Below are 12,597 nucleotides of genomic sequence, written 5' to 3'. Positions count from 1 at the left end.
TAACAGATGCAGTGGCAACAAGAACTCACAATTCCTCCCTTTCTCCTGATAGTAGTAGTCATTCTTGTGCAATATTTTGAGCAAACTGTTTTAAGTCACATTCAGTTCTGCTCACACTGTTGTCTGCAATATCTGGATGAAATTTTCATTCTGGCTGTCATGATCCTGGTTTGATGGGCCAAGAGTGATAGCTGAGTAGCAATGGCCAGCTGAGCACACAGCACATGCAGAACCAGCATTAATTTTTTGTGAGTAACAGCAGGAAAAAACATGAGCTTGGTGCTGATTTGCAGTGGGTTACCAACTACCTGCAAGGCATGTAACACACAAACAGTCTGCCATATACAACCTCTCTCCCTTCTACAACTAGTAGTGGTACTGCTGTGCCAACAGAAACTTGAAAAATTAATTCTCAAGATCTTCTAACACCATAAAAATTCAATGTAAAGAAGCACTCATCCTTCATCTAAATCAGTTTATTGTTCAGGGAAAGCTGCTGCAATATGGCCAAAACATCATTTTAGTATTACAGTAACACCTTTTAAATATTTATAAGATGATGTTGCAGCACACCCTGAAGGATTTAAATAAGATTCTTTCTCCCTATAATTTTTATAATCTTTTCTCAAGTGAATTCTCCTTCTGAAACAACACTGAAACAAAAAATGGAAACGGGTGAACCGACATTAATGATTTTTTTCTCTCTACATAAACACACTAAATCAAGTGTCACAATTTTCTGCAGTTATTATGTAAATATGACTAGAGTTTATAAGACTTAAGCATATTTACAGGTACAAAAATTTCTTGAGTTCATCACCAGGAGTCTATCAAAAATTGTGCTGCAAACTCACAAGAAGCTAGAGTAGGCGAAGGCACCAATCCCAACACTAGTGGTGAGTGAGGCAACTGCAGCAACAGGCGTCATCACATATGCCACTACCATCATGAACACTGCTTGCACAATGAAGGACCCGCAGCAGAATGTCTTCCGCACCTAGCAATGTGCAGTCCAAAGAATTATTACTTTTCACCATTTGATTTATATAACATGGGGATTCTAAAATGACTTCAGATTGTAAAGTTTTATAATTTCAAATTTGAACAGTATAATCAAATATGCTGACTGCAAAGATGAAGGAAGTTTATTAATTTTATTTAGTGCATAAATGTCCTTTATTAAGTGCTCCAGTATTGGTGGACTAATCCTCTTCCACCTTCAGGCATTTTAACACTGACAATTAACTCCATGTGATAAAAGATGAGCTAACAACCACGTGGCTGTATACCATCTGTCCACAAAGTTTTGAGAACTGATTTTACTCCTCACATATAACTAATGCCAGTGCAGTAACTACAGTGACAGCCCGAACTAACAGCTGTAAACAACAGATGTGCACTTGACTTGTCAATTGTGAGCAGCTGTCAGTGTGTGTCAGTGTTGTGTCACAAATCATGATAGTGCAATGAATTGAACATGTCAAAATGAAGTGTCCAAGACATTCTTCAGAATGTTTTGAAGAAGAGAAAAGTGTGCACAAAACTGAACAAAAACAATGATGCATCAATAACTGCCACAGCTTGATTGAAATAAAAATGCAGACAATTCTTTTCTGGAAAAATCATTATGGGTAATGATATATGATACTGGTGATATGCTACACATTGCGTTTGCATCTACCAGTTGTCTGCCCTTGCAGACAATGAAGCACTACAGTGGCCGATGAGTGGGCATGCAGCAAACTGTTCATTTGTAGTAAGCACCCTAGAGTAGCATAGATTCACTCTGTGGCCAACTCTTTGCAGTTGTTGTTGTTGTTTTTGTTGTCTTCAGTCCTGAGACTGGTTTGATGCATCTCTCCATGCTACTCTATCCTGTGCAAGCTTCTTCATCTCCCAGTACTTACTGCAACCTACATCCTTCTGAATCTGCTTAGTCTCTTGGTCTCCCACTACGATTTTCACCCTCCACACTGACCTCCAATGCTAAATTTGTGATCCCTTGGTGCCAAGGAACGTGTCCTACCAACTGGTCCCTTCTTCTTGTCAAGTTGTGCCACAAACTCCTCTTCTCCCCAATTCTATTCAATACCTCCTCAATAGTTATGTGATCTACCCATCTAATCTTCAGAATTCTTCTGTAGCACCACATTTCGAAAGCTTCTATTCTCTTTGCAACTGAACTCGGGCTCGTTTACTACCTATTTTTCACGTGGCTCATCTGCAAAGGGGGTTGGTAGTAAACGGTTGCATTTGCGCCCCTTTAGATATTGGCTGGCTTTTGAACAGCAGTGAATTGAACTATACACATTCAGATTGAACCTTATTTATTCAAAAGAAACACTTTAGCGTTATGGCCATGCATTTTTAAGTTCACAAATTGTTATCGGTGTAATTCGTACACTGTTTGTCTCACACCCACACACTTTCACTTTGTTCCTTCGCATACACTGGCGTCCATACTTGCACTCGCGGCACTTTGCCACTCCCAACTCGCCACCACAACGGCCAACGACAAAAGACCCCGACTTTCCCGCTCATATCCACAGTACTGAGTCGCGTCACATGACACCATAGTAGTCAAAATAATCGCTAAACATGGCCACAATCATTTACAATATTTAAATACTTAAATCTAAGTACATTATATAATTTTACAAATTATCACCACACTTATGTAATTCGTTGCAATTAAAAGAAAACCAAAACACTATGCAACGGAACTACAACGCCCATCAAAACACAAAACAAGTATTTTCTGGTCTATTTTGCCCAGCATATTATCTCTGCTGCTGTGCTTTAAATTTTAAATTACTTGAAAGAGTTCCATATTATCCCCTGTTACCTTACATACCCCCACTTCATGGAGACATTACCTTAGTAATGGCAACATGAAGTAGCACCAAATGGAGTGAACCCATATTACTTTATATATTAAACATTTTAATTAGAACTATAATGGCACCAAAACATGTAGAACAGTGTTATAGTGGTGAGTTAATCAGTGTAAGTACTGTCATCAGAAAACATACATACATAATCCAACAATGTATCCAACTCAAATATACAATTAGATAGTCTCCTACTGAGTCTGATTGGGCAGGCAAAATAAATGCCCATGTTAGTCTATATGTAGGTTGCACACTCACTGCACATTAACACTTCCACTTTTTACACAGTTGTTTCTGTAAGTTGCACGAAGTTGTTGTAACCAGATCCTTGTGTTCACAGGTTTATGCATTGGAATACAGTCTTTCCAAACTTGTCAGCCAGCAGCACTGTGCTTCCTCTCATTAGCCAAGCCATCCTATCAAAATTTAATCAAATCCTCATAAATCTTGCCTAGACATGCAGACCCACATTTCCCAGGAATCAGGCTATCCAAATCCTCCCTGGAACATCCTGTTTTCACTGATCAGTTCTTATTGAGGTTGGTACAAATGACAAACATACACACAAATCAAACACAAACATGGCATAGTTAAATATATTCTATTTCACCCTTCAAATGTTCCCAGATCAGGAGCTCCAACACTTCTACCCCCTGCACCAAGAGAATTTATTCCCAGATGCAGATTCTTATATTTTTTTAAGCATCCATACAGCTATATCACTGTACATAAATACACTCAATTTTTTTAAATGAATTCCTATATAAATTTTCACATAATATTTGGCAATATCTTGAAACCCATTCTTTTATGACATTTCCATGGCTATCTAGATTCAATCATAAATGGCAAACAAACTCACCAAGGTCATAAACTTTTACAAGCATCCACTTAGCCATTAGTGTTCTTTCCCTCAGTTCCCTCATGAACATTTTATAATAAGCAAGTTAATTATTTCCCATATGCCTCTACGATTTGCATATTTAGTGATTGCCCTACATGACTGTCCCAGCAACAATCCTACCCCCACGCACCAGTATCAACTCCAGGTACCACAGATACATTAGAAATTTTAATAAAATCTCAACTACTTTTTTTAACAAACTATTTGCAGATTTCCTCCCTCCTATATTCTCCACATATTTATACAGAAATAGACTATATGTACAGTAGGTTTCAGTTCCCATATGACTTTCAACAAGGCTTCTATCACACCCACACCAGTTGTGCAAATCCATTGGACAACAGATTCCCTTATTGCAAATACATACAGTATAATGAAGTTTGTTGACCACCAACAATGGCATCGCAACATACACAGTAACACAAATAATACTCCAATTATAAATACACGTATACATAGCCCCCAATAATTTTTTTTTAACTCAACAATAGCGTACATGGGAATCCCACTTCCTTAACCTTTATTCTTTTACCACATATTTTTTAAACTCCGTTACGTTTCTCAGTCCAAATGGCTTTTTGGACACTGGATATACCAACCTATATGCATTAGGGTGTGGACGACCCGTTATCTCAAAGGGTCCATGGTATTGTGGCGTAGAGCGCCATAAATATCGGTATTTGTTCAGTGCGTAAGTGTGCTATCTTTGAAGAGAGGGCTTTGGGCAGGATGTTGGACGCTAACGGCAGTTAGCCTCCAGACTTGTATCTGTGTAGAAGCTAAGTGTGAATAAATCTGTATCTGAGAGAATTCTAGATGTTTACCTACAACTATTCAATATTCCCTCGCGGGTGACCCCATTTTTTGTGTAATACACGTCCGAGTTACTGCACGAAGGTTATTTATGCGCCTACCGCGTCGGGTTTCTCCGCGATCACGAGGGCCTTTGTTCAGCTCCAGACAATGGCCTTTCAGCACTCACCGCTGCCCGGATTTCAGCAACATCTCTCCAGCACTCCTGCCGTCATAGTGGACATGCTGCAAGAATCTTCGGAATCCTTCAGCGAGAACATGCAGTGGAATTCATCGAGTTCCGCCAGTTTCTTCCAACCGCCAACGGTCGTGGACTCTGGCTTTGTTAGCCTAAACCTTCCCACGTGTTCTCCACAGAGTGTTGGTTGGAACATTCCTACTCATGTGTTGAATGCACAATTCAGTACAGTTCGTGGCGTCGAGCGAGGTTTTGCTACTTTGGAAAATCCAGTAGTAAATTCAAACTCGAATCAGTTCCTGCCACGTGTGTATCCTTCCGTGCTGGCTAGTCAACAAGTGTTCAATGCTCGCCAAACAGCAAATATCACACCAAGTGTGCATGCTAGTGGACATGTGTGGGATCCTTGTGCTGCTTCTAATCAAGTCAACAATTCTGTGCTGGACAGTAATTACTCTGACATCTACAACCAGCCCCACCACTCACGGTCGAGTGAATACTGTGTGCATAATGGACATTCACCAGCGTACTTACGTACTTGTGGCTTCTCTCCGAGCTACCACGTCAATGAGAATGCACATTTTGACTACGATCCTCACACCGTTCGAGCGTCCGTCGCTTCTCATCCGCCCCCCACCCCCGGCGTCAAGTGAATTTCGCGATTCCCGCATTACGGGACGCCAATAATTTGGACTCGCTATCTTCTGCATGCTCTACTTCCGTCTGAAGTAATAGGCGCGCCTCCTCAGTGACTGCAGTGCCGAATTTGCCGAAACTACCAGACTTCAAACCCGCTCACCCGGAGTTCTGGTTTAACCTGGTTGAGCAAACATTAAATGTCTGTGCTTTGGACGAATACGCACGCTTCGCCTTCCTCATGAACCATCTTCACGACCGCGCCGATTTAATTTATGATCTGGTCAAAACACCCCCCCTAGCAGGGAAGTATGCTGTGGTGAAACAGACGATACTGGAGCATGTCTCTAAAACCAGGAGAGAAAATATGCGACAGCTCATCTACGAAGAGCGTCTCGGCGGCAGGTCTCCGTCCCAGCTGTGGCGTTGCATCCGTCTTCTCGTCGATGAGCAAGTTATGCCTGATGACATGCTCGCAGAAATCTGGACTGGAAAGCTGCCTGTGCCTGTCCAGACTGCAATCTCTGCGTATGAAGATAGGCCAGTAAATGAACGTTTACGCGCTGCCGACAAAGCATACTCCGCCAGGCAACGTGAGCTCCGGGCACTGCATTCTGGACGTGACCGCACTAAGACGCTTTCTGACATCACGCCCTTGTCTGGTGCTGCTAATAACAAGTTTGTTAAACTAGCCGCCCTGCCTGCACCTTCAACTCCCCGCAACGACAGTGCTTTGGCCTCTGTGGAAGACTCTGGGGCACATATTCCGTCACCTAGCAACTACCCACAGGAGCACAGGCCCGCCGAACCTTACCGTTTCTTCCATGCGAGATTCGGGGAGCAAGCTCGCAAATGCCAGTCACCGTGTTCTTACACAAACTCCAACCGCAGGTAGGCTACGGTGCCACCTCCTGCGATGTAAACAACGGGCACCATCCCACGTTGCACTCCGTTTCGGACAACAACAGTAAGTGTGGTCGAGTCTATGTTCGCAATTTACGATCAGGAGTATGTTTTCTGGTAGTACTGGTGCAGACGTCTCTATGCTGCCGGTTCGCCTAGCAACCAATAAAGTGCAACCACACAAAACAGTACTTCGTGCAGTGAACTTGTCTACCCTACAGTGTTCGGGTTCCACTTTGTATACAGTGAAACTTGTGCCCGAGTGCAAGCTGGAGTGGACGTTTCTAGTGTCAACAATTGAAGAACCTATTCTGGGAATTGATTTCCTCAAGCACTATCAGTTGTCACTAGATTTTGTGCAAAATACTGTGTTTTACCCCCCCCCCCCCTAACAAACACATCCCTTTCGCTGCGCCAAGTGACAGTTCGGCTAACACCAAACATGTGTGCTGTGCTAAGAAGTGTGTAAACCTATCCTTGGAGCTGCAATATTGGACAAACAAGTGGCTAGTGGAGTGCGCCAAGTCTTCGAAGTTGCGGATGTAACGTACGGAAATGCTGCTGCATCTCCGCAACATACACCACGAGTTGGCTTCCACACAACAACGCCTCGTGGCACTACAAGCAGACGACTCGTCAGCTACATACAACGTCAGTCCACGCCAATCTGGTGTTCCCGTGCCCACGCACGTTAATGACAATGTTGTGAACTCTGTAAACTGTGTCAGCACCCCCTTTTGTAATAATAGTGTATGCCCGAGTGCTCATGCTCCTTGCGTTCCAAATGGACAATTAACTTGCCAAGCTGGTGGCAATGAACTACGGCCATCTGCTGTTTGGCCACGCCCACTCGTGCCTACAGTGCTTGTAGCGGCATGGCCCGCTACCCAGAATCAGTGTACCAACCTTACCCATGTTAACACGCGTGCGGTATTTACGCAGCCTACGAGCGGTTGGCACACCTGTACTTCTGTGCCCTCAGCGCCACAGCTTTGCCTGTGCACCACTGCCTGCTCTGCTTCACGGACATCTGACTGTCATGCCGCGCCACGTATTGCAGTAGTCACTAATAGCACAGTTCATCAGTTACGTCTAACCGATGGGCCGCCCATATCACAACGCCACGCCGCCTCGAGCTGGAATTTATGAAAATTGCAAAAGAACAATTGGATGGTCTATTACAAAAGGGAATAATTGAACGTTCTTCCGGTTGCTGGGCTAGTCCTATCCTGTTTGACCAAAAGAAAGACGGTACTTGGCGTATGGTCGGAGACTATAGCCGTTTAAATGCCCACACCATCACTGATAAATATCCGGTCCCACACATTGCAGACTTCAATCGTGCGCTCGCAGGTGCAAAGTACTTCTCTGTTTTGGACTGTAAGCACGCATTTCATCAGATTCCTATGGCTCCGGAGGATATTGAAAAGACTGCCATACCCATTCCATTCGGGCTGTTCCAATACAAATTTATGCCGTCTGGGTTGAAAAACGCCCCCCAAACGTGGCAGCGTTTCATCAATCAAACTTTATCCCATCTAGACTTTTGTTTCGTATACATGGATGACATATTGGTTTTTGCTTCTACTTTGGAACAGAGTGAGGACCGTGTTCAAGTCGTGACAGATATTTTAGCAGCCGCTGGTATTGAACTGAACAATAAAAAGACTCAATTGCACCAGTCATCCGTCACATTCCTAAGTTATGTTGTGTCATCGGACGGTCTGACACCACCACAGGACAAGATCAAGCCTGTTCTCGAGAATCTACGCCCTCAGACCTATAGGGAATTACGCAGGTTCATCGGAACAGTTAATTAACACCGGAAACATTTGCCAGCCGCTTCTGCGGTGCAGGCTCCTCTCACAGATGCTCTCACTGGCCCACAAACTTCTGGCACCCGCCAGGCACCATGGACACCAGACATGGACAAGGCATTTAACGCACTCGAACAACTGCTGGGTTGGTAGTAAATGGTTGCATTTGCGCCCCTTTAGATATTGGCTGGCTTTTGAACAGCAGTGAATTGAACTATACACGTTCAGATTGAAACTTATTTATTCAAAAGAAACACTTTAACGTTATGGCCATGCATTTTTAAGTTCACAAATTATAATCTGTGCAATTCGTATACTGTTTGTCTCACAGCCACACACTTTCACTTTGTTCCTTCGCATACCCTGCCGTCCATGCTTGCACTCACGGCACTTTGCCGCTCCCAACTCGCCACCACAACGGCCAACGACAAAAGACCCCGATTTTCCCGCTCATATCCACAGTACTGAGTCGGGTCACATGACACCACAGTAGTCAAAATAATCGCTAAACATGGCCACCATCGTTTACAATATTTTATAATATTCAAATACTTAAATCTAAATACATTATATAATTTTACAAATTATCACCACACTTATATAATTCGTTGCAATTAAAAGAAAACCAAAACACTATGCAACGGAACTACAACGCCTATCAAAACACAAAACAAGTATTTTCCGGTCTATTTTGCCAGGCATATTATCTCTGCTGCTGTGCTTTAAATTTTAAATTACTTGAAAGAGTTCCATATTATCCCCTGTTACCTTACATCTTCTTGTCCAAACTATTTATCGTCCATGTTTCACTTCCATACATGGCTACACTCCATACAAATACTTGCAGAAACAACTTCCTGACACTTAAATCTATACTCGATGTTAATGAATTTCTCTTCTTCAGAAACGCTTTCCTTGCCATTGCCAGTCTACATTTTATATCCTCTCTACTTCGACCATCATCAGTTATTTTGCTCCCCAAATAGCAAAGCTCCTTTACTACTTCAAGTGTCTCATTTCCTAATCTAATTCCCTCAGCATCACCCGAGTTAATTCAACTACATTCCATTATCCTCGTTTTGCTTTTGTTGATGTTCATCTTATATCCTCCTTTCAAGACACTGTCCATTCCGTTCAACTGCTCTTCCAAGTCCTTTGCTGTCTCTGACAGAATTACAATGTCATCGGCGAACCTCAATGTTTTTATTTCTTCTCCATTGACTTTAATACCTACTCCGAATTTTTCTTTTGTTTCCTTTACTGCTTGCTCAATATACAGATTGAATAACATCGGGGACAGACTACAACCCTGTCTCACTCCCTTCCCAACCGCTGCTTCCCTTTCATGCCCCTCGACTCTTATAACTGCCATCTGGTTTCTGTACAAATTGTAAATAGCCTTTTGCTCCCTGATTTTACCCCGCCACCTTTAGAATTTGAAAGAGAGTAGTCCAGTCAACATTGTCAAAAGCTTTCTCTAAGTCTACAATTGCTAGAACTGTAGGTTTGCCTTTTCTTAATCTTTCTTCTAAGATAAGTCGTAGTGTCAGTATTGCCTCATGTGTTCCAACATTTCTATGGAATCCAAACTGATCTTCCCTGAGGACGGCTTCTACCAGTATTTCCATTTGTCTGGAAAGAATTCACGTTAGTGTTTTGCAGCTGTGACTTACTAAACTGATAGTTCGGTAATTTTCACATCTGTCAACACCAGCTTTCTTTGGGATTGGAATTAGTATATTCTTCTTGAAGTCTGAGGGTATTTCGCCTGTCTCATACATCTTGTTCATCAGATGGTAGAGTTTTGTCAGGACTGGCTCTCCCAAGGCCGTCAGTAGTTCCAATGGAATGTTGTCTACTCCCAGGGCCTTGTTTCGACTCAGGTCTTTCAGTGCTCTGTCAAACTCTTCATGCAGTATTGTATCTCCTATTTCATCTTCATCTACATCCTCTTCCATTTCCATAATATTGTTCTCAAGTACATTGCCCTTGTATAGACCCTCTATATACTCCTTCCACCTTTCTGCTTTCCCTTCTTTGCATAGAACTGGGTTTCCATCTGAGCTCTTGATATTCATACAAGAGACTCTCTTTGCTCCAAAGGTCTCTTTAATTTTCCTGTAGGCAGTATCTATCTTACCCCTCGTGAGATAAGCCTCTACATCCTTACATTTGTCCTCTAGCCATCCCTGCTTAGCCATTTTGCACTTCCTGTCGATCTCATTTTTGAGACGTTTGTATTCCTTTTTGTCTGCTTCATTTACTGCGTTTTTATATTTTCTCCTTTCATCAATTAAATTCAATATTTCTTCTGTTACCTAAGGGTTTCTACTAGCCCTCGTCTTTTTACCTATTTGATCCTCTGCTGCCTTCACTATTTGATCCCTCAGAGCTACCCATTCTTCTTCTACTGTACTTCTTTCCCCCATTCCTGTCAATTGTTCCCTTATGCTCTCCCTGAAATTCTGTACAACCTCTGGTTTAGTCAATTTATCCAGGTCCCATCTCCTTAAATTCCCACCTTTTTGCAGTTTCTTCAGTTTTAATCTACAGTTCATAACCAATAGACTGTGGTTAGAGTCCACATCTGCCCCCGGAAATGTCTTACAATTTAAAACCTGGTTCCTAAATCTCTGTCTTACCATTGTATAATCTATCTGATACCTTCTAGTATCTCCAGGATTCTTCCATGTATACAACCTTCTTTTATGATTCTTGAACCAAGTGTTAGCTATGATTAAATTATGCTCTGTCCAAAATTCTACCAGGCGGCTTCCTCTTTCATTTCTCTCCCCCAATCCATATTCACCCACTATGTTTCCTTCTCTCCCTTTTCCTACTCTCGAATTCCAGTCACCCATGACTATTAAATTTTTGTCTCCCTTCACTACCTGAATAATTTCTTTTATCTCATCATACATTTCATCAATTTCTTCATCATCTGCAGAGCTAGTTGGCATATAAACTTGTACTACTGTAGTAGGCATGGGCTTCGTGACTATCTTGGCCACAATAATGCGTTCACTATGCTGTTGGTAGTAGCTTACCTGGACTCCTATTTTTTTTTATTCATTATTAAACCTACTCCTGCATTACCCCTATTTGATTTTGTATTTATAACCCTGTATTCACCTGACCAAAAGTCTTGTGCAAATGGTTCAAATGGCTCTGAGCACTATGGGACTTAACATCTGTGGTCATCAGTCCCCTAGAACTTAGAGCTACTTAAACCTAACTAACCTAAGGACATCACACACATCCATGCCCGAGGCAGGATTCGAACCTGCGACCGTAGCAGTTGTGCGGTTCCGGACTGAGCGCCTGAACCGCTAGACCACTGCAGCCGGCAAAAGTCTTGTTCCTCTTGCCACCAAACTTCACTAATTCCCACTATATCTAACTTAAACCTATCCATTTCCCTTTTTAAATTTTCTAACCTACCTGCCCGATTAAGGGATCTGACATTCCACGCTTCGATCCGTAGAACGCCAGTTTTCTTTCTCCTGATAACGACGTCCTCTTGAGTAGTCCCCGCCCGGAGGTCTGAATGGGGGACTATTTTACCTCCGGAATATTTTACCCAAGAGGACGCCATCATCATTTAACCATACAGTAAAGCTGCATGCCCTCGGGAGCAATTACGGCTGTAGTTTCCCTTTCCTTTCAGCCATTCACAGTACCAGCACAGCATGGCCGTTTTGGTTAGTGTTGCAAGGCCAGATCAGCCAATCATCCAAACTGTTGCCTCTGCAACTACTCAAAAGGCAAGGTCCATGGTTCATGGGGGTAGGTACTCTTTGCAGTAGGTAGGATATTCCAGGCAGTAGTGTGGCCAGAAGCTTTAAGCTTATGACAGACACTTCGAGTGGACGCCAAGTGAGCAGCACATTGGACATTGTAACTGAGTATTTTGTGCAATGTGCAATTCCATTACAGAGGAACTTAATAGCTTGTCATACAGTACTCCAAGATAGGGGTAAAAGTATTCAGAAGACCACATACTGGTAAGTCAGTCTTGTGTGACTAAACAGCTCCAGGATTGCAGGCTATTTGCATTATCACTGAGAACAAGTGTGGCTACCTCTTTTAAACCGCCAGGCACCTATGGACCCTTACCCAGACAATTATTCTGGGTGTGGAACTGGGCTTCACTTCTCAGTTACTATCAACATTAATATTAGCAAAGACAGTAGTCTGGCACCCTCTGAGGCTTGCTAAACAGTGTAATGTGCACACCCACGCAAGTGTGCTTGCGCGCCTTCATATAACTTTGCACAGGTTGCCTTCCTACACACATGGGAATTAACATTGTCTGCATTAGTGCCCCTTTGTGTGAATGGATAGTCAAATGCATATAATATCCCATGCAATCTCTGGATTTTGCTCCTGTTCCTGACAGAGTGAATTTTTATGTATGCCTCATTTCGGCTCATTAGTGGTGAGATGTATCTGGTC

The 12,597-nt window shown here is 42.7% G+C and overlaps 1 protein-coding gene across 3 annotated transcripts in view; it reads right to left on the bottom strand.

Moving 5' to 3' along the window:
* The window catches only part of LOC126263034 (sialin-like), a 276,453-nt gene that overhangs the window by 35,893 nt on the left and 227,963 nt on the right, over positions 1–12,597 (bottom strand). For 2 of the 3 annotated variants that reach the window (XM_049960003.1, XM_049960002.1), the window contains one exon: positions 855–997. The exons of the other annotated variant lie outside the window; for it this stretch is intronic. In XM_049960003.1, coding sequence (XP_049815960.1) covers positions 855–997 — 143 coding nt within the window. The remainder of the gene's footprint in view (positions 1–854; positions 998–12,597) is intronic. 3 annotated transcript variants of the gene reach the window in all.

The sequence above is a fragment of the Schistocerca nitens genome, chromosome 6, assembly GCF_023898315.1.
Source record: "Schistocerca nitens isolate TAMUIC-IGC-003100 chromosome 6, iqSchNite1.1, whole genome shotgun sequence".
Taxonomy (NCBI): Eukaryota; Metazoa; Arthropoda; class Insecta; order Orthoptera; family Acrididae; genus Schistocerca; species Schistocerca nitens.
This window is presented reverse-complemented; position numbering and strand designations above follow the sequence as displayed.